This window comes from Fulvia fulva, chromosome 2, assembly GCF_020509005.1.
Source record: "Fulvia fulva chromosome 2, complete sequence".
In the NCBI taxonomy this organism is placed as follows: domain Eukaryota; kingdom Fungi; phylum Ascomycota; class Dothideomycetes; order Mycosphaerellales; family Mycosphaerellaceae; genus Fulvia; species Fulvia fulva.
In genome coordinates this window covers 3,881,010-3,900,689 of record NC_063013.1, presented here as the reverse complement: position 1 = coordinate 3,900,689, position 19,680 = coordinate 3,881,010, and the positions used below count along the sequence as shown (strand labels likewise).

At 54.7% G+C, this 19,680-nt stretch overlaps 9 protein-coding genes across 9 annotated transcripts; 4 read left to right on the top strand and 5 right to left on the bottom strand.

The window, feature by feature from the left end:
- Window positions 1-163: 163 nt before the first annotated feature.
- On the top strand, window positions 164-1,867 carry CLAFUR5_03172 (NADPH:adrenodoxin oxidoreductase, mitochondrial; the record flags this gene model as incomplete). The annotated part of the gene is made up of 2 exons (XM_047902320.1): window positions 164-505; window positions 563-1,867. 2 exons carry the CDS (start codon window positions 164-166, stop codon window positions 1,865-1,867), a joined length of 1,647 nt encoding a protein of 548 aa, XP_047758212.1.
- A 964-nt stretch (window positions 1,868-2,831) lies between these two features.
- On the bottom strand, window positions 2,832-3,146 carry CLAFUR5_03171 (uncharacterized protein; the record flags this gene model as incomplete). The annotated part of the gene is made up of 1 exon (XM_047902319.1): window positions 2,832-3,146. The coding sequence occupies one exon, from the start codon at window positions 3,144-3,146 to the stop codon at window positions 2,832-2,834; it is 315 nt and encodes a 104-aa protein (XP_047758213.1).
- Window positions 3,147-4,085: 939 nt separating this feature from the next.
- CLAFUR5_03170 (L-pipecolate oxidase) lies at window positions 4,086-4,736 on the top strand (the record flags this gene model as incomplete). The annotated part of the gene is made up of 1 exon (XM_047902318.1): window positions 4,086-4,736. One exon carries the CDS (start codon window positions 4,086-4,088, stop codon window positions 4,734-4,736), a length of 651 nt encoding a protein of 216 aa, XP_047758214.1.
- Window positions 4,737-5,060: 324 nt separating this feature from the next.
- CLAFUR5_03169 (GYF domain-containing protein mpd2) lies at window positions 5,061-9,828 on the bottom strand (the record flags this gene model as incomplete). Its single annotated transcript, XM_047902317.1, has 3 exons — window positions 5,061-9,158; window positions 9,227-9,626; window positions 9,752-9,828. 3 exons carry the CDS (start codon window positions 9,826-9,828, stop codon window positions 5,061-5,063), a joined length of 4,575 nt encoding a protein of 1,524 aa, XP_047757456.1.
- A 2,227-nt stretch (window positions 9,829-12,055) lies between these two features.
- CLAFUR5_03168 (uncharacterized protein) lies at window positions 12,056-12,927 on the top strand (the record flags this gene model as incomplete). Its single annotated transcript, XM_047902316.1, has 3 exons — window positions 12,056-12,140; window positions 12,198-12,635; window positions 12,815-12,927. 3 exons carry the CDS (start codon window positions 12,056-12,058, stop codon window positions 12,925-12,927), a joined length of 636 nt encoding a protein of 211 aa, XP_047757455.1.
- Window positions 12,928-13,197: 270 nt separating this feature from the next.
- On the bottom strand, window positions 13,198-15,047 carry CLAFUR5_03167 (Cytochrome P450 monooxygenase atnE; the record flags this gene model as incomplete). The annotated part of the gene is made up of 2 exons (XM_047902315.1): window positions 13,198-13,831; window positions 13,882-15,047. 2 exons carry the CDS (start codon window positions 15,045-15,047, stop codon window positions 13,198-13,200), a joined length of 1,800 nt encoding a protein of 599 aa, XP_047757454.1.
- A 1,158-nt stretch (window positions 15,048-16,205) lies between these two features.
- Window positions 16,206-16,559, bottom strand: CLAFUR5_03166 (uncharacterized protein; the record flags this gene model as incomplete). The annotated part of the gene is made up of 1 exon (XM_047902314.1): window positions 16,206-16,559. The coding sequence occupies one exon, from the start codon at window positions 16,557-16,559 to the stop codon at window positions 16,206-16,208; it is 354 nt and encodes a 117-aa protein (XP_047757453.1).
- A 359-nt stretch (window positions 16,560-16,918) lies between these two features.
- On the bottom strand, window positions 16,919-17,825 carry CLAFUR5_03165 (Nucleoporin POM33; the record flags this gene model as incomplete). Its single annotated transcript, XM_047902313.1, has 2 exons — window positions 16,919-17,454; window positions 17,519-17,825. 2 exons carry the CDS (start codon window positions 17,823-17,825, stop codon window positions 16,919-16,921), a joined length of 843 nt encoding a protein of 280 aa, XP_047757452.1.
- A 908-nt stretch (window positions 17,826-18,733) lies between these two features.
- Window positions 18,734-19,273, top strand: CLAFUR5_03164 (uncharacterized protein; the record flags this gene model as incomplete). Its single annotated transcript, XM_047902312.1, has 1 exon — window positions 18,734-19,273. The coding sequence occupies one exon, from the start codon at window positions 18,734-18,736 to the stop codon at window positions 19,271-19,273; it is 540 nt and encodes a 179-aa protein (XP_047757451.1).
- Between the last annotated feature and the right edge of the window lie 407 nt (window positions 19,274-19,680).

Here is a 19,680-nt window from a genome sequence, read left to right as displayed (position 1 = left end):
GTAGTGACAGTGAGTGGTGGTGTAGAGCGAAAGGACTGAGCAGTTCCGATACAGCAGAAGAGGAATGCAAGTCAAAGTGATGTTGATTGAATCACTGCGGGATGTATCCAGGGCAACGTTTAAGCTTATATATCGCAGCCGGACTTACCGATGGCATGGGTTGATGACGATGATTTTGTTCGCCGCTGTCGCTCTTTCACTTGATCAACATTGGGAGATGCTTGGGAGGGTTGCATTTGTGTGTCGAAGTTGTCGACAAGCTGGTCGTAATGGCACGATCAAGAGGCGTAAAGTCAACCAAGATGGCACCAAAGCCTACAGCACCGCGAGCACGCGACAACAACCGTTGCATTTGGCCATAATAGGATCTGGACCTGCTGGTTTCTACTCAGCATATCGACTACTCAAAGCATTGCCAGATGCGAGAATCGACATGTATGAGGGACTACCTTCTCCATATGGGCTTGTACGATTCGGCATTGCTCCAGATCATCCTGAAGCCAAAGTATGACTCTTGTCTTCATGCTTCGGACGGGCAATAGCTGATTAGCGTACACAGTAGAAATGCGCAGATACCCTATCTGATGTCGCCAAGTACGAAGGCTTCAACTACATTGGCAACGTACCGATAGGCGACGGCGAAGGCCACCTTCCGCTGACCTCGATCGCACCACACTACGATGCCATATGCTTCGCGTACGGAGCGTCGAAAGATAAGAAATTGGGCGTGCCAGGCGAGGAATTGACTGGCGCACATTCGGCGAGAGCTTTTGTAGGGTGGTATAATGGCTTGCCAGAATATGCAGGCCTCGATCCAGATCTCGGGGCGGGAGATACTGCGGTAGTCATTGGCCAGGGCAATGTTGCCCTAGATGTGACAAGGATACTGTTCATGCCGCTGGGAGAGCTACGCAAGACCGACATCTCCGAACACGCTTTACAAGCTCTGAGCAAGAGCAGGGTGCGTAACGTCAAGGTCATCGGACGGCGAGGTCCGCTACAGGCGCCATACACGATCAAAGAGCTTCGTGAGTTGCTGCAGTTGCGAGGTCTGGCGTTTGTACCGCCTCCAGAGGGCTGGCAGGCCTTGCTACAAGTGGAGACGAAGAAGCTGCCACGCCAGCTGAAGCGCATTGCGGAGTTGCTGCAGAAAGGCTCGAAGGAAACTATCGAGCAAGCAGTCAATGCGTGGCAGCTGGGATATCTTCGTTCGCCTGTCGAGTTCCTTTCCAAGAACGGGACAGATCTTGCAGCTATTGGCTTCGAGCAGACAGAGTATGTTCAGCACATGTCAGAGCTCATGACAGGTGAGCCACAGCACGATCTGAGCGCTCTTCGTGGAGCAAAAGTGAGAGGGACAGGCAGGAAAGGCGTCGTTAGTGCACAGCTGGCCTTCCGATCGATAGGCTACGAGTCGGAAGCACTTCCTGGTCTTGACCTCCTGGGCGTACCATTTGATAGCAAGAAAGGCATCATCCCGAATGATCGCTATGGACGCGTCTTATCACCAGATCTTGGTCCTGGTGGAGATCTTACAGCAGGCCATGTTCCGGGCATGTACTGTGCGGGATGGGTCAAGCGCGGTCCAACAGGCGTCATTGCTAGTACGCTAGACGACGCATTCACTACTGCAGACATCATCGTCGATGACTGGAAGAAGAACGTTAGATTTAACGAAGGCGTTGGTGAGCAGAAGGCCGGCTGGGAAGAGGTCAAGAAAGAGGCGGAGAAACGAAGTATCCGCGCTGTCAGCTGGCAAGATTGGGAGAAGATTGACGCCGAGGAGGTGAAGCGAGGGAAAGACAAGGGCAAAGAGAGGGAGAAGTTCAGGACTGTCGAAGAGATGTTGAAGGTGCTGGATGGATAGAGGTGTGCAACATGTACGGAATAATTGTCGGACTAACGGACTAAGTCGCAGTAATGCACACATACCACATGGTCCGATGGAGCACGACAGCAATGAAATCCTCCCGAAAGCTATATGCGACCAACGAAAGATTTCGTCCGAACCACGGGAAGTACACGTATGCCAGGCAACAGTCATGGCCAGGCATTCTTTCGCATGGTATGACATGTGAGACACTCGGACTTGATCCCACGTGCTTGCTTCTCGTACGAAGGAGCTGCTTGTTGGCGGCTAAGGTATACAATGCGCTGAGCAGCCATGACCAGGATTCGTGGGCATACTTTCCAAAGATACCACTTCTAATATCTTACACGATTGACCGGAGCCTACAGAATTGCGATACATTGAAGAGAAGATGTAACAATAAGAATCTCGGAAAATGTGTTGAGTGTCGGCAGGTCAGTCGGTACGATAGACTCAGCCCGTTGAAATGACTACCATGGGGAAGATGTACTGACATAGCACGATACACACAGTCGCAAAGATGTCGGGAGCAAGGCAACGGATGCAGCTCTGTTGTCATTAATGGTGATGGGAGTTCACATATGCCAATTGTGATTAGAGCGATTGATGGTTGGGGAGTGATGGTGTTGGGGTATTGTGCAGGTGAGAAGGATGTAGCTGGAGGAAAGTATGGTGTTGACTGGATTTGTTCAAGTACTCGTATCGTCGTTCTGTTTGATCATTCTGTTCCATGAACCCGTGCAACCAATCTGTTCAGGTGTCATCTAAGAATCGCTACTCGTAGCCTCTCGGAATATAGACCACTCCCCAACGCCGTGCTAAGCCATGCCATTATACCCCCCTCTACCCACTCTCTGTCAGCAGAACCCCAATGTTCATGTTCATCGAGACCCGCTCCCGAACAGTGGCTATCGGTTAGCCCTCAAGTAGCCCATGCCATGACGGACACTGCGTTGCCACCCTATTTCAACGCAAAGTACGATGCGAACGTCTCGTTACGAGGACGATCGGCCCTTCGTTCTGCCTGCTTCTCTCCAGCCGACTTCTCCTGACTTGACTTGAGCCTCGGGGTGCACTTCTTCTTGATGAGTTGGGCCGTTGACATGGTGCTGTCCTTGGACACGATGGAGGACGAATCCGACTTGGTCGACTTGGCTGACTTGTCTGAATACATCTTGGACTGGTAGTACTTCTCCAGAAGTTGCTCTCTGGTTTGTCGTGGTTGTGGTATCTCGCGAAGCTGCTCGGCAACGAGGATGTCGTAGAGGATGCTCATTGAGGAAGCCTTGGAGGGGATGGTGTGTGTAGCCTTTGGCACCGTTTGGCAGCCTTAAAAGGTAGTTCGCTACAGGTGATGGTGATTGGTAATGTGAGAAGCGTCTGCTGAGTATGACTCTCGATGATGGTGATATGAGAGTTTGTGGGATTGTAAGTCTCGCAATAGGGCTTCAACTTGTCGAAAGGGCGTGGTACTTGTACCGTGTGTACTATCACAGTCACTAGAAGTCAACTGGTGCAACGTTCATGCACGTCTTGTTGACTCAAGGCATCAGCCCATGCCATTCGCACGAGGCGCGTCGATGCTAGACTACGCGAAGGCGGTCGATGAATGCGGAGTTCAGGGCAGGCCGCCTGTTGCTCACCTCACCAGCCGTACACCACCTGCTGTAGCATTGGGTCGCCCGGCAGTAAGAGCGAGTGCCGCCAATTGGTCACGACGCATGCCTTGGCGGGTGCGGTGTCGAATTCGGGGCCTGCGATGTTCACTATGGCGCACGCCTTGCAAATCTTGTCACACGATGGTGGTACATGTCGCAGCCGTCGCGGCTCGTGAAGGCCATGTCGCCAGCAGTAGTGAGCAGCACTGTTGTACTGTCGTGAAGTCCGAGTCGCAGTAGACATGCTCGGCACGAGGCGTTGTGTTGCATCGGCCGAAGAGGCAAGTCGAAGGATGTGAGACACGGAACTCGCTTCGTGGAATAAATACCGCGTATCAGACCCTGAGCGAAGGGCAGATGCCCAGAAGAACGGCATCCCGGCCTCGAAAATCGATCCCTTCCACCGCTTACAACGCCAGCTCCCGGTTGATGGCATTCTTGACACAACTGCCGGCTTCGTCCTCGCCTCACGAGCATGCACCTGGGCCCTCCACCTCTGCCAGCAGTCTCCCTACGTGACCACCCACTTCGGCCCCGATAACGGCCTGCAGTCCACCATGAAGACCAAGAACCGCGTCTCCGGTATAGTGACCACCGGCATCGAACGGCACTCCGCCCATCTAGTCCTGCTAGCCTGCGGCGGCTGGACGCCCTCCCTCCTCCCCGAGGCTGAGAATCTCCTCGAGACGACAGGCGGGCGCGTCCTAAGCATCCAACTTCCACCTAACCGAAAAGACCTCTGGGACAAGTACAGCGAAGAGAACTTCCCCGTCTGGTCCTGGAACATGGGATCCTACAAAGTGCCCGGCGAATCCATCGGTGGGATCTACGGCATGCCAAGGACGCCGGAGGGGGTGGTCAAGGTAGCGTTTCGTGGTGCGAAGTGGACTTCTTACACACGGCATACTTCCACCGGCGAAGCACTATCGTACCCAGAAACGGGCACTGATCAGATCCCTGCCGAAGCAATGCGCGTCATCAGAACCTTCGTCGCAGAGAATATGCCCGACCTCTTGGAGCTGGATTTGTCGAATTGTAGGCTGTGTTGGTATACTGATTCGGTGGATAACAGTTTCCTAATAGACTACGTCCCGGGAACCGAAGGGCTCGTCGTGGCGAGTGGTGGGAGTGGGCATGGCTTTAAGTTCTTGCCTGTGCTGGGGGAGCATATTGTGGATGTCAGAGAGGAGGGACACAGCTTATACTAGGTTGTTTAGATGGAGGGATGTCTCAAAGGGGAAGAAGAATGGGCTGGAAGAAGGACCTGAGGGGCGGAGGACGCTGGATAAGCAGCAGATGGCTGGGGACGATCAGTGGCACGAGACGGGTGGGAGTAGCAGTAAGCTGTGAGATGTGTAAATCCCTTCACGGGTGTCGACACTTTCTGTATCCTACAGGTACAATGCTACCCAATGACAGCCGCTCAATTGACCAAAGCAAGCTAGCGACTCGGCTCGCGACAAGCAGCCCTAACGGAGAGGAGATATGCTCACAATCCATTCGGTACACTGCTCTACTCATACAATATGTGCCTACTTCTTGCCACCCTTCTTCTTAGCAGCAACAACCCTGAAGTTACCATTAGCGGTATCCTCTTTCGCAGCTTCCTTCGCAGGACCCTTCTTCGCAACCTCATTCCATCCACCGGCCTTATCACCCGCAGCAGGCGACGCACTCTTCACTGCTTCCACAAGACCCTTGTCCGCGAGGCGCTTGCGGCGGATGAACTCTTCTGCAAAGTGACGCGAGTCAATAGTGTTGGAGCAGTGGTGTACAGCTTCAGTGATGAGCTCCATCTCGAGAGGTAACACAAGCATCTGAGCGACAAAGTCTTCAGGGCTCACTCCCTTTAAGTCGCCGCGAAGACGGTTGACAGCCCACTTTCGGAACTCATCTTGAGCGTTCACCTGAGTCGCGGCCGCCGCGCCTCTGGCTGAGGTCTTTCTGGTAATTGCTGGAGCTTGTTGTGGAGGCGCGAGAGCGGCGCTGGTAGTGCGTACGGGGGTCGATGCACAGACGGGCGCAGGAGTCTTGGTCTTGCCGCTAGCGCCCACTGTAGTCCATGCGCCGGTGCTTGTGTTGATAGGTGCTGGAGCAGGTACTTTGCCAGCTAGGCCGGCATAACTCTTGCCAACTGGTAGCACAGAGGCGCCACTGATGGCGGCGGCTTGTGATTGAGCAGCGGCCGCAGCGGCAGCCTGTCGACGCTTGCGTGACTCTTCTTCCTTTTGAATCTGAGCCAGTGTCTTTGATGCTGCAGGTCCAGATGGCTTCTGAGAAGTCTTGGCCCATGCAGCCGGTACAGCGCCGGTTGGCGTCGCAGGGGAACCAGCTCCCCATGTAGAGCTTGTCGGAATGCCGGGCAGACTGGCAGCGGCAGCTTGGGCCTGCGCTTCCATCTCACGCTCGAATTGCGCCTTCCTTGCAGCTGCGGCGAGTGCTTCGACCTCAGCTGCCTGCTTCGCCTCGGCCTCTTGTATCTCCCGCAAAGAAGGACCCTTCTGTGCTTCTGTCGGCTCCTTTGCCCAAGGCGCAATGGCAACGCTCGGCGTATCGACTGAAGGAGTCTGCGAGCGATCTCGAGACTCAGTCTGGAGCTGATCCGCAACACTTTGGCGCCCAGCACGTTGTGCAGCAGGTGCTGGCAGCGGAGACTGCGGTGGCGCTGGTGGAAATGGCTGAGGCAGACCAGGCTGTTGTGGGGCAGGAGACTGCTTGGCAGAGACCGCCTTCTGGACCTGCTCAGTCAGGGATTGAGGTTCCTTTGGTTGCTGGGCAGACTCTTGAGCTGGCGCGATTGGAGATCCCATGCTGCTTTGTGCGGCAGAAGAATCCTGAGTCTGGACTTGCTGAGCCATGGTGCTTGCAGGCTTCTGTTGAGCTGGCGGGAATCTGTCGGTGCCTTGAACATCGCCCTGAAGCTGCTGGAACTGTTGCAAACGTTCATTGCCGGCTGGCTGAGGCTCGTCAGCCTGCTGCTGATCATGCAGTGCTTGTTCTTGCTGTAAACGGGCGCGATCCTGCAGCATCTGCTGGACCTGCTTTTCGTGAGCCTCTTGCGGAGTTTGTTGCGTCTGCTGCTGTCCATTGTATGGCTGTCCAGGTGCACCGAATTGGCTCGGTGCTGCACGATTCTCGTTGATGTTCAGTCGATCCATGATACCTGGAATGTCCTCTTCACGAATGCGACCAAGCGACTCGACACCGGCACCAACAGCACCTAGTCCACCGGCTGCTGGCGATCTGAAAGAGTTGTCGAAGAACCCTTGAGCATGTCCAGAAGGTGCAGCGCCAATCGGTCCCTGGCTGGGGCTTGGCTGGTATGCAGTTGGGCTGGTAATACTACCGAAGCTGGGCTGAGACTGCAGACTGTGAGCGCTGCTGTGGTGGTGCAGTTGGTTGGAGCCCATGCCAGGATGTCCGCCTTGCATCTGTATGCGCTGTTGAATTTGAGCTTGCGCAAGATGCTCCTTCTGTCTAGCCATCAGGTACTGCTCCTCCTGCTTCCTGCGCTCGAGGGCATTCTGTTGCTCTGCGGTCAAGGTCGTTCCGAAGCTTGGGAAGCTAGACGCGAAGGGTGGTTGAGCTCCAGCTGGAGTAGGCGCCGGCGCTCCTGCAGAGGCAGCAGCAGGCACGGGACCAGCGCCAGCCCAAGCAGTAGGCGCATTGGTGGCAGGACCGTGTGGGATGCCTATCTGAGGGACCAAGAAGGGCTCGCGAGAGTTGCCGATTCGGCGAATCAGCTGAGCCAGTGGCTCGTAATCAGGATCTTCGTACTTCTTGACCAAGAGTTCAGGCGAGAAGAACCCAGCTTTGTACCAGTCGTGCATCTCAAGGCCGGTCCATGGCCCTTGAGTCTGTCCTTGAGGGTCACGGTAGATCCACCGCATTCTATCCGGCATGACCATCGTACGCTGTTGAGGTGCTGGTGGTTGATTCGAGGCAGAACTACCTGGAAGCTGGTTCTGTGCATGTGACGGGGCTTGCGAGTGATCTTGTGGCTGGCCGATTGGTTGCTGGGAATGTTGCCCAGGAGCTCCGAATTGGCCTTCACCACCTTCCTGACCCTGGCTAAAGCCTGGATTTGCAAAGTGACTTTCGACAGAACGTCCCATATCACCAAACCCACCAAATGTCTGGCCGCCACGCTCGCTGTTTCCATCGTTGTCGCCAAGGCGCATTTGATCGTGCATCGCTTGAGGAAACATGCTGGCCATCCGACTACCGCCATACGGACCACCTAAGCCAGACAGACTTGGCGAGTTCAAGTCGTTCATCTGATTTGAGAACATGGAGCCACCGAACGAGTTGGAAATGCCAGCAGTCTGTCTGTTCGGAGTGCCTGAACCTCCTTGGGTCACTGGCCATGCCGCAGCACCGGATAGATTGCCCAACTGACCAAGTCCACCAAGGCCAGGGAACCCTCGATTGGGGCCCACGCTGGAGGTTTGGCTTCTGTCACTAGCCGGGCCTTGTGCGCCCAATGCACGTCCCAAGTTCGGCAACGCGCCAAGCCCATTCAGCCCAAGCTGCTGGTGATGATCACCACCAAACTGGCCCAGTCCAGGTAGTTGAGTGTTGGGCGCATCTTGCCCTTCGTCGCCATTGTTTTCGGTCATGCGGTCGACGCCGTGCTGCTCGGGTGATTGATATGGATTCGTATCGGTCGGACTCATAGGCTCATTGCCGCCCACTTGCTGACTGAGACGTTGTTGGGCTGGCGTTTGCTGAAATCCTTCTCTGCCAGGCAAATGTCCTTGACCAAACCCATGAGTGTTATCGGTTGTCATGCCAAAGGCGCCGAATCCTAATTCGTCCTGAGTGCCTTGACGGCTTGGCGTCCCGAAGCCGCGGAATCCTTGTCGTGGGTGCGGTGGACTGACATCGGCATCGGCAGCCAGTGCTGCACTTCCCGTTGGCATATCCTCATCGACTTCGTCCAAGATCTCGTTGCGCTGCTCGTTCCGCTCTTGACCACGCCAGGTCTCGTTCTCGTTGACCCTCGCAAGACTTGACATACTAGTCTTCCTCTCCAGAGGTCTCTGTCCAATGTCCTCGCTGCTGTCCTTACTCAGTAAGTTCTTGAATCTGCTTTCCACTCTACCAGAGCCAAGACCTGTACGTTTGTCGCCTGCAACAGCCTGTTGACTTCCACTGCTTCCCAAGCCAAAGTTTCCAAATGAACCCATAGGAGTTATTCCAGCACTCTGCGGACCTGTGGACCAAGGGGAAGATGGAGCATTAAATCCAGCAGATAAAGGTCCTGTCGGATTGCGCTTCAGCGTACCATGCGGCGTAGACGCACTCTTTTCGTCGCCCTCTTTGTCGTCTTGTTTGTTAAGATTCAAATCGGTCCTCCTGCGCAGTAGTGCTGCAGGTGGCGAAGCAGCGCGCTGGTCCTCCCAGTTGTAGCCTCCAGGTGATGATACATTGTTCGGAGGAAATGGATATGACTCGCTCGCCTCTCGGCGACGACCGCCGCCACGCGCAACACTGGGCGAAGGCAGTCCGTAAACACCGGGAGTGCCAGCTGCGTTAGAAATGGAGATCTTGCGCCCAGAGGCCCCGTTGGTCTGCTGACCACCTTTGTTCGTGGTGGAGATCGGGCCGTTGACTGACGATGCAAAAGTCTGCATAGATGAGGTCAGCACTGCAAGCACCATGCACAACCACGATGCGCATTCGTGCGCAAACATACCTCTCTTTCCTCGTCGTCCAGTTCTACCAGGCCAAGTGGCTCGTTATTGCCCTCTTTGTCCCAGCAGATATCCGGACCTGGTTGATTGTCGCGACTGTGTTCGGTCCTGCCCCAGCCTGCGGAGTTGCCGTTCGCAGTGTCTGGCTGCCATGCTCCAACGAATGTGCCGGACAATCCTTCATTCAGTGCCCCATTCGCGCCCTGCTGTGATTTGTAGACGTCCAGTAATTGGTCTTTGTTATAGCGAGAGTGCTCCGGTTGCACGCCGTTGCGATGTGGCGGGACATATCGTGGTGGTAGCGAAGCGGCGGAGGGGTCGTTGTGCTGAGGGCCGGGGGTAGCGGTGGTGGCGCCTGACGGTCGACGGAAGGTCTGTGTCGCGCCATTCGTCCTACGCGACCTATATGGGATGATTAGCGATGCTCGTATCCTGCTGCCCCTCCACGTCGTAGTGTGCTCGTGCGAAGAGATGCGTCCCCAGCGTCGGCGGACATGCTTCGGGGCTGTCTGTGGAGCTTCACGTACCAGTCTGACGTGGCATCTCGCGATGGGTTTTGGGAGGAGTGGCTGCCCGCAGCGGCGGATGCAAATGAATGTGCCATTTCTGATTGGAGTAATGATGCCAGGAGATGGGGTGGCAGGGACGAGAGTGAGGCTGTGCAAAGCGCTGCGGAAGGTAGCGCTGAATCACTGATCGAAGGTGGTATGCGTACAGGTGATGAATGTAGACGGCAGGGTCGAGCAAAGGTGCTGTTGGAGTCTGGAGGGTGTCAAACGTTTGAGGTGGCCATGCAATCGTCAAAATCGAAGTTGCGCTATTGCGCTATGGCCAGCAGGAGGTCATCGCTCATCACAGCACGCGACCTCGAGCCTCGGGGAAGGAGCGATGCGGGTCGCCTCTTCTTTTGGCTCGCGTCTTGCGGCGACCATGAGTCTCACTAACGTCCTAAGTTATACCTCGAGATGGCATTAGTAGACTGAGGTATACCGTGCCAAATGCCTCTTGCAACACGTCTTGGCGTGTCCGCTCCGCGTCAAGCACGCGTAGCCGGAAGACCGACAGCATGTGGACATGTCTACAGTCTACACATCGGCGTGGTCCCGAGTATTGAGAATTTGACTCCCGCACATGTCAGTATCACTGGTCTTGCCCATCACGGGTCCGCCACTAGGAATGCAGCACCTGCTTCGGCCCAGTCTCTGCATCATGCGCAGGCTAGACACGGCGAGACAGTGGTGCATGTCATCCCGGCCGCTGCACGTCAATTCCCTTGGCCTGCCATCAGGCCGTTCGAAGGACCTAGCACATCTAGCATGTTCCACCGTCCCCTCCAGGCTCAAAGGAGCTTAGACACATTCGAAGTAGGAACCAGTCGCCACTCTGTACTGGCCTCAAGACTCGAGCTGTGGGTTCACCAACGGACGAAATCGACACGAGACGCCCATTCCTGTGATTGTCGAGGCTCCAGGTACTTGGAAGGTAGACTATGACACAGGCAGCTTGTGTCTGGCTGGAACGACTTCTGGTCGCTCACACCAGCTGATCGTCATTTGCGGGCGCTCATGGCTGCAGACATCGCATCAGAGATCAGCTCCAGGTCCAGATCGACGCCCCATGGGATGGTGCTTCTTGTGATTTGTCTGGAATTAGACTGATGAGGCCATCGCTGAACATACGTGAGGAGTCTGTACCTCGTGGGGCTTGGCACAGAACATGGAGACAATCGCAGTGTAGCAAGCGCTGGTCACTGATGAGGTGCTTCTGCCTTAGCGCGTTACGAACAGCGACCCGAGTGAATGCAGTAGCTTACAGGTTACTGCTTCCACTACGAAAGATCGCCCAGTGAGGGGACGACCATTTACAGCACATCAGAGCAATTCACGAAGAAATCCTCGCTACTGCTGAAACTTGTAAGTTCTCTATTACCGCCAGTGAGATGCAATCGGTCACAAGAGACTGCGACCAGACTGCAATCTAGGGATGGACCACTGCAAGATCGTCCGTCTTCAAGTCCCAGACAGCACAATTTTGGTTCCGAATGTCAAGTCGAACGACCTATGCAGTGACCACCGTTGCATTCACCACTCGCAAGCGATGCTCCATTGTAGCAGCGGGCAGGCTATGTGACACGAACCCAGAGCCGACCGAGCACCCTGTCACCACTACAGAGGTTAGACAAAGAATTGTTTGCTGTACAGTACCCGTTTTCGTGGGTCCCGATCAGCAAGCTGGACGACTCGGAAGAACTACGGTCACCTGAAAGGTGCTACAGAGTGCATGTCAAACCAGGCATTCACGATCTCCCGCATTTAGTGGGAGGATTCGTCACGAGCATGCTCATGCATTAATACGCGTTGGCGTCGTCACGGCCGTCCATTGGCGTTGCTCATCCTGTCAGCGCGGTAGTCGAGATGAGTGCCGCCGTTCGTGGTGCTGTGTGACACCTTGTCTACGACACCCGGACTGTCGGGCTGCATGAGACTGCAGACGAGTCGCACAGCTTGACGGGGTTGCTGTGTGTTGGAGCTTAGTTGTGTGCAACAAACTGACAAGGACTCACAACTCACCATAAGATGGCTCGCTCTCCTGACTGCAGAGGACCGTCACTCTGCCTCCTCACTTTCAGATCTTTTACTACATCTCAAGCTACACAGCACTCTCGACAGGTGACATGGTCAATCTCTGACCTCATCACTCTGTCCCTTGTTCTGGACGCACATGAGTGCAGACGCTTTGTTCTTTACCGGAGCACCTAGGGGGAACTTACACTTCGTCCCCATTACCTGACATCGACAAATCCAACTCGACTCTAGCAGTCGACTACTATCATGAACCAGATGAACAACCCTCTCATGCAGCACATGAGCATACGCGAAAGCGGCCTACCTCAAGGGAGAAGATATGCTGGATATGGTATGCTTGAACTTCCCTTTCCTTGGCTAGCCCTCGACGACATCTGATCCTGACTAGGCATCTCACCTGTAGGCCCAGGCGATCCCCACCCAGCCCATCAAATGAACTTCATGAGCCCCATGGCCAACCTCGGCATGAACCAACACCCCTTCGCGGCAGGCCGCTACCCCTTCCCACACCACCCCATGCCCTTCCAAGGCGTCGGAGGTGGTGGCGGCATGGGCCCCTTCCCCGGCGGAAGTCTACCAGGCATGAACCCCATGGCACCCCCCATGGGAGGCGGCATGATGAACCCAATGGCCGCAATGGGCGGCATGAACGCCATGAACATGAACCCCATGATGTCCTACATGTCGCCCCATCTGCTCGAGCTCCTCGGCGGCGGGATGAACATGTACGACGACGACGACACAGGAGTGTGGGATGGAGATGATGAGGATGAGAATGGAATTATTCACCCGAGAAGAGGGAACAGGAGGATGCGGAAACGTCGTGGTAAGTCACCTCTGCTTCACCTTCTGTCTTTTTAAAGCCGGCCTTGTGCTTACCTGGCAAGGAGGCGACTTCGGCTGTGGCTTCAGCGTCTATGCCGGCGTCGGCTTTGGCTGTGCCTTTGGTGGTCATGAGCGAGAGCCAAGGAGTCACAAGTGGCTGTACGCTGACTGAAGTCATAGGAGGTATGATGCCGTTTGGAGCAATGGGCATGAATCCGATGGGCATGGCTGGTATGCCGCGAATGATGCCAGGAATGCCGATGGGGATGCCTGGTATGATGTCTGTGATGTGATTACAGCCTGGCAGGGCCGCCGGCCTCGGCTTCGACCTCGATGCCTTTTTTGGATTTGTGTGGTGAAAGCATACTGGCATCGATACTGCATGTTTGTACAGCGAGGACAGTCACTAATGGGGTCTACCACGGTAGACATGGTGCATATCAAAAGGTGTTGGTCTAAAGTATGCCTCTGCGACATCAGTATTCACAGGTCTATTCTCATTCCTTGGTATTCCATGCCATGCAAACGCCCAGCGCCTTGCACCATGAACCTCAATATATCATTTACACCTCCCTTCTCCTGAACTCAGCCCAAGGTCCTTCGTTCCTACTCATAAACCAATCCTGCAACTGGTACTCCCCCGGCTGCCTCTTTCCAGTACCAATCTCCTTCTTGATGAATCCACTCACATGCTGTTCTTCGCTTAACCTCGTGTCGTACTCCCACACTAACCTCGCAATCGCAATATTCAACTCCATATACACCAGCGGCTTCCCCAAACACGCCCTATGTCCAATCGAGAAGGGATTGAACACGGCATGAAGCGCTTCCTTATCTTGAGGATGACCTTTCTCGCCTAGCCAACGACTAGGGTCGAACTTGAATGGCTCGATGACGTATTCTGAGTGATGGTGGATGGCGTAAATTGGGACACCAACGTCGATACCAGATGGGACGTGCAGGCCTAAAGACGGGATGGAGAGGCCGCCTTTGAGGACTTCTCGAGGGAGCACCCCGCCTACTGCGGGCGTGAGACGCATTGATTCGTCGATGCAGGCGCGGAGGTAGGTGCAGGATTGCATTCTGGGACCTGTGCATATCTCGGTGGAGGAGGTGAAAGTGCTGCGGATCTCGCGTTCGAGGCGGGTCAGTGTGTTAGGGTTGTGGAGGAGGTAGTAAAGGGTTGCTGCAAGCGTGCTAGGAGATGTTAGTGGAATAAGTGGAGGCATTATGTTTAGTGGACTCACGTTGATGTGGTATCGGAGCCAGCCACGATCAAAGTGTTGCCCTCCATCCACAGCTCTGGCATCGGCATGCCTTCGCCACTCTCAGGATCCTTAGCATGGAGAAGAAAGGAGAAGATGTCACGGCGTCCAGTCTCCACTACAGGCGAGCCATTCTGACCTTGTTCCTTGGTCCGCTCCATAACTTGCTTCTTGCCAAAGGCGAGATACTTGCAACGATCCTGGTAAAGCCCTCGAAGCAAGGGCAGATACTCTTCGAGCCGTGTGTAGAGCAATGCTGGCATCGCAGCGACAGTATAGTTTCTTCGGGCAGCACGGCCGAGAAGGAATATGCCTTGACGATTCTCAGGCTTCTCGCCCAAAGTGCCAAACGATCGCCCAAAAACCAAATCGCCCATGATGTCGAATACGAGCCAGTTGCACCAGTTCGCCATATCCAGTGGTGCGCTCCACCCTGCTTTCTCCAAACCGGATCCACCCACGACGCCGCCAATGCGATCAACTAGGTCCTGAGTGTGCCCAAGCACATACTGTTCGAATCCTCTCAACGCAGTGTCGGAGAATGCTTGACCCATGATCCTTCGCTTGCGAGCATGATGCTGCTTCTCGGTCGCTAGAAGTGTGCTGATGGCCTGCGGCGCAGCCCGGAAGCACTTGTAAAAGACTGACTTCTGGACATTCGCGCCATGTGCATAGATGGTCTTTAGCGCCACCGGGTCGTTGATCGATAGCGAGTTGGGCGAAAAGCGCACGACAGTGCCATGTTTTTGATGCAGATGGTAGAAGAGGATGTGCTTATCACCAACGTATGCATGGTAGACATTGTACCACTGCGTTAGCCGGCCAAGCAGTGGTCCAGGATAATTCGCTAAGGGGTGGAAGTAGAGTTGGTACACCACATATGCGGCGATTGTAGCAACCAGCACACCCAGTATCGCCATAGAAGACAGGCATTGAAACGAGTTCGTGCATGTGCCAAGCAGTCCAGCCAGCTCCGGTCGCGAGCTCATCAGCTCGTGGCAGTAGTGGGATCCTTTCGCCAGGACATGATGCAATTGCTCTGAAGTGCTCGCGATCGCCTGTAATAGTCGCTGTGTCGTTTCGGGCAGCTTCTCGACAGTCGCATATGCAAATTGGCGCATTTCTGCGATGCTGGGCAGATTCGCCATCGTCGTTGGTATTTCTTCAGGCGTCCTCGGCTCCGCGGCAACAACGACAAAGCAGGTGGGAGAAGTAACGCTTCACCCAAGCGGTAACGGTGAAGGTAGGAACAGCTCAAATGGAAGTCACCCACCGAGACCTGGACGCCGCATAGCACATCCATCAGCGAGTCCCTCAATGGTGAGGATCGCAGGTTTACAGCTCGATCCTGAGTTGCAGGTCATCACGTGGCGGCGAAGCGCACCAATTAAGGCGAGCTGATGGCTGAGCAGAGTTGCGGCATGGCGCTTCATGATTGGACAAGTGATGCCTTCCTAGCTGGCGGACAACAAAGTGCCATAAAGGGAGCTCGAGCGCCTCATCGCTCAGAGGCTGCAAGTTGCAACGCTGCGGATCGCGGGCAGCAACACATCGGTCCCGTCCAGCAACAACCATCGGTGCCGACCCGGGGAATGTGCTGCTACTTTACAACTCTCACACGTCCTCCGTCAGCGAGCACAACTCGTGCAAGGTCGAAATGCGATCGTGTGAGGGTGTTGGCTGACGTGTGGATTGGTCGGAAAGGTCTGGATCGGTGCGACATGCTGCAGGATGGCGGCATGGCTGAAACCTGAGTGAGCACAGAGAAAGTGCAGAGGGGACGTTGAACTTGCAGTCAGAGCGAAAGTGCGGGCAGTCGTCGTTTTTATCTTTCGTGCTCGCCGGCTCCCCACTGCATACCGATCATGCTGTGCCATTGGAATGTTGCTTGGCTGTTGAGAGTATGGTGAGACTCGTCGAGGCATTATTGAGCACACAACACATTGTTGTCGCCATTTCTCTTTGCAATGTCAGCTCATGGCCAGACCAAGCAGCTGTCGACGCCTCTCGCGCGGTTCTAGCTGAGACTTGAGAGACGTTGAGAGTTTTCAGGCCCGTCAGACCCTCCACGGCCCGTGTCATGCGGCTGCTCCATTTGGTTAGTACTACTTGAGGCCTGCCCTCAACCCCGATTCTGGAGCTACATATGTACATCTTACTGTCTTTCTATCTTGCGAAGACGACCCGTCTTAAGAGCGTCTACCCAGCCAATGGGCTCGACGCCTTTGAAATCTTCACCTTGAACACCAACGCCCGATTATCGAGCTTGTAACCGCTACTGTCAGCATAGCGAAACTGTCCACGCTTCAAATGTCCATCCTGATCATAAAGTCATTATCAGAGAGCGACAGCAGGTAGTACTCGTCTTGGAAATCCTGGCCGAAGATGTTCTTGTTGGCTTGCAGAAGAGCAATAAACTCCCACTCCTCATTCAACAGACCCTTGTCCTCAGCACCGCCATTGTGGATAGCAGGCCCAGCACTGCTATCCTGGAAGCGTTTGAGCTGAGCAATGATATTGAAGTTTGACACCACTGATGTCGAAGATATCGATATGACGATAACGACTCTATGTATTAATCGGTCGTGTTGTTGTTGATAGCACGTAGGTGAAGTTGAGGTTGAAGGACGACAAGCTTCTCCAAGCCCAGCGGCATCCATGGCTTGTTCACCAGGCCCACGCGCCGTACTGCTGACCACATTGCCGATCCATGGCTCGAACACTAGAGCCCTTCAGATGGACATCAATGTCATTTGTAGGATACCTGTACGTCCCGCTAAGCGCTACAAGTAACAAAGTAATGTAACAAACCAATTTTGCCTGGCGATCGCGCCAGATTGCAACTCTTATCCACTGCTTCATCCAGTCCATCCATGGCCGCTCTGTGGCCATAATCTACTTGTTTACCCCTTCGACCAGAGCGGCTGTCATATCTCACGTGTATGTCATGCTCTTATCAGGCCAAATGTTTCGTGTTATCCTTGGAGTCGACCAACGTTTTGTCGCTTCTCTGTCAGGCTTACTGTGCCTTCTTTGGTGGCGCTTGCTGGGCGCCGCCTACGAAACGGTTCATGTCGGTCTGGTCGTGGATCTGCTTAAGCACGTTCTTGGCAGTGTCCCAGGCTTGGCGAGCAGCTGGCGGAACATCCTGGCGCTGAGTGAGCGCATCACCGCGAGCACCGAGCTGCTTGATCATGCCCTGCACAAAAGTGCTCTGGCTGATGCGGGCGCGGAGGAAAACGGTGAAGAGAGCCAGAATGATCCAGCTTCCCTTGACGAAGAAGATGGCCGAGCCAAGGATGCGGAACCACAATGCCAACTCAAGGCCAGCGACGAGAGACATACTCGCGTCATAGTAGTCCTTCACGAAGCGGCCGAGGGTCTCAGCAAGGCCGGATGATTGTGGTTTCTGGCCTGCTGCAGCAGCTGGCGCTGGCTGGAGAGTTGGCAGGAGGATGCCGCGGGTGTAGGTGAGGACGTGGAACACGCTGTAGATGGCGTATGGGAGCATGGCGAGTGGATATTGGCGGGAGAAGAGCCACAGGAGGGCCATTGCTGTAAGAATACTTGTTAGCAGCTGTGATTACCCCGGGCATTTCACATGCAGCGGCTGGCTTACCAAGGTACTGCACATTCTCGTCGGTGACCAATGCCAGTGGGCTGCTTGGCTGCTTGCCAGACTTTGCGCGTGCGCGGTATCCCTTGAAGACTACTATGCCGTAGGTGGCCGCGGCTGCGATGAAGGCGGTGCGATAGCTGAACTGGGCCCACCGGCTGTAGTACTTGAGGAAGATGTAACTGAGGCCGTAGCGGAGCGTGCAGAGGAGCAATGTCACATGGCCGACGAACCACGCAAACTGCAGCGTCTGTGCTAGCTTGAGGAGGCGCTCTTGCAGTGAGTCGCCCTGGGTCGCGGGCGGAGCCATGGTGAGGGCGGTATCTACCTCAGGCTGTTGAAGCGGGCTGTTTCTGTGCGATGTTTGGTGGTGTGGGTGAGAGGTTGGTGAAGTGCTACTGTGTAGGTGTGGACAGTAGTGTGTAGGTGTTTAAGTGGTGGAGCGTGAGTTGGGCAAGGATGATGTAGTAGTTGCAGCGGACAAGGTGTTCTCAAATGATTTCAAGGCACTGGCGAGACTGAGTGCGAATAGCGGGGCGCTGTCGTCACTCATGCACCTTGGTTCATCTTCCACGCTCATGTCTGCCTCTGTCACAAGCAGAATGCACACGCTGCGTCATCACGTTCACTATCAGAGTTGTAAACAGGCAGACGAATAATGCCTTGAGAAGACGTGGCAGACTCCGTTACAGACTGACGACGTCTCAGGAGCAGCAGATAGATTACGCTAGACGCATTACGCCAGACGCATTACGCCAGACGCATTACGCCAGACGCATTACGCCGGCCTTCATGTTATATGGGCAGCTTCAAATGCTCTCTCAGCGCCCTCTGTACACGCCCTCTTTAGCTCGCGGCGACGAACTTGGGAGTAGGCGATGGAAGGCTGGTCGCATTCTCGAGCATGCACTTCGACGAGGCACTCGACGGGCCACCGACCACGCACTTCGCCTTTACTCATCGCCCGTGCCGCAGCACAGCAAGAGATGAGTCACTAGCATACATTACTTCATGGGAGTTCTGCAAGTAGGTCTCGAAAGTTGGTAGTACACACACGTTCGCAATTCTGCTCTTGACACCAATGTGTCTGTCAACAAGCATCTTGCAGCACCGACTGACACTGCAGCTTTGGGGACAAGCACACGCCAAGCGCGAACGAGATTGGAGAGTTTGAGCAGGATCAAGTCGAGGCTGGGACTCGGTCGAAACAGAAGTGCCATGGACCATGCCACCCGCTTCGCGACCACAAATGATGCCGAAGCCATCATCGATCTGTCAAAACGTGTCCAAGCAGCTCTCATTGCCACTGGTAGTCTGCAAGAGGTGGGACCACTGGACGAGGAGAGCGTGAACGACGCGATCGAGAAGCAGCGTAGCTTTGTTCTAGACACCCCAGACATATCATACGAACGCTGCATCATAGGCTGTGCATTCTTCAAGCCCGTCGGACAAGACTGCTTCGTAACAACTTCGACGTTCACAATGAACGACTACCAAAAGCCATTGCTGTTCCTCTACTGGGTCATGCTCGAGCCAAGTCAGGGTATAGGCTCAAGCTTTATCGAAGAAGTGCTGAATGGCATGCGGTCGAATGGGCACAACAATGGGACTCCTCTTCTGCTTGATTGTTGGGCCGGCAACACCAAGCTGCGTACATTTTACACTCATTTGGATCTTACGTTCGCAGCCATCGTGCCACAGGAAGACTACGAGATCGGTGTGTTCTACCTCGACCTTGCCGACCTGCACGGATCATAAGCACTCACGAGCGACATAACCACACGAGAGCATACGAATCGTCCTTCGCGAACTGTTCCAGATCCTGGACAGCCATGGCCATAATTCTACTCGAGTAGGACTGTAAGGGGCGACACTGCTTAATGCTTTGCTAAGCTATGTCGGGCTTGATCACTCTGTGCGATCTACTCACCGCTTGCCAGTAAAAGTGAGCTTGGACATGTGTCAGGCACTCGAACGTGTTGAGCGGCGAACTGTCATTGGACATGCTGCTGATGCCATTGGCTCCAGGATGATGCTGGAAACGGGCAAATATAGACGGCTGTCATCGGCAGGAACACACTACTAGAGTTATTTGTCCGCTGCGTGCTTGAGTATTTCGCTATACGAGTACTCAAGAATCCCCATGTGGGTAGTGAATCGAAAGG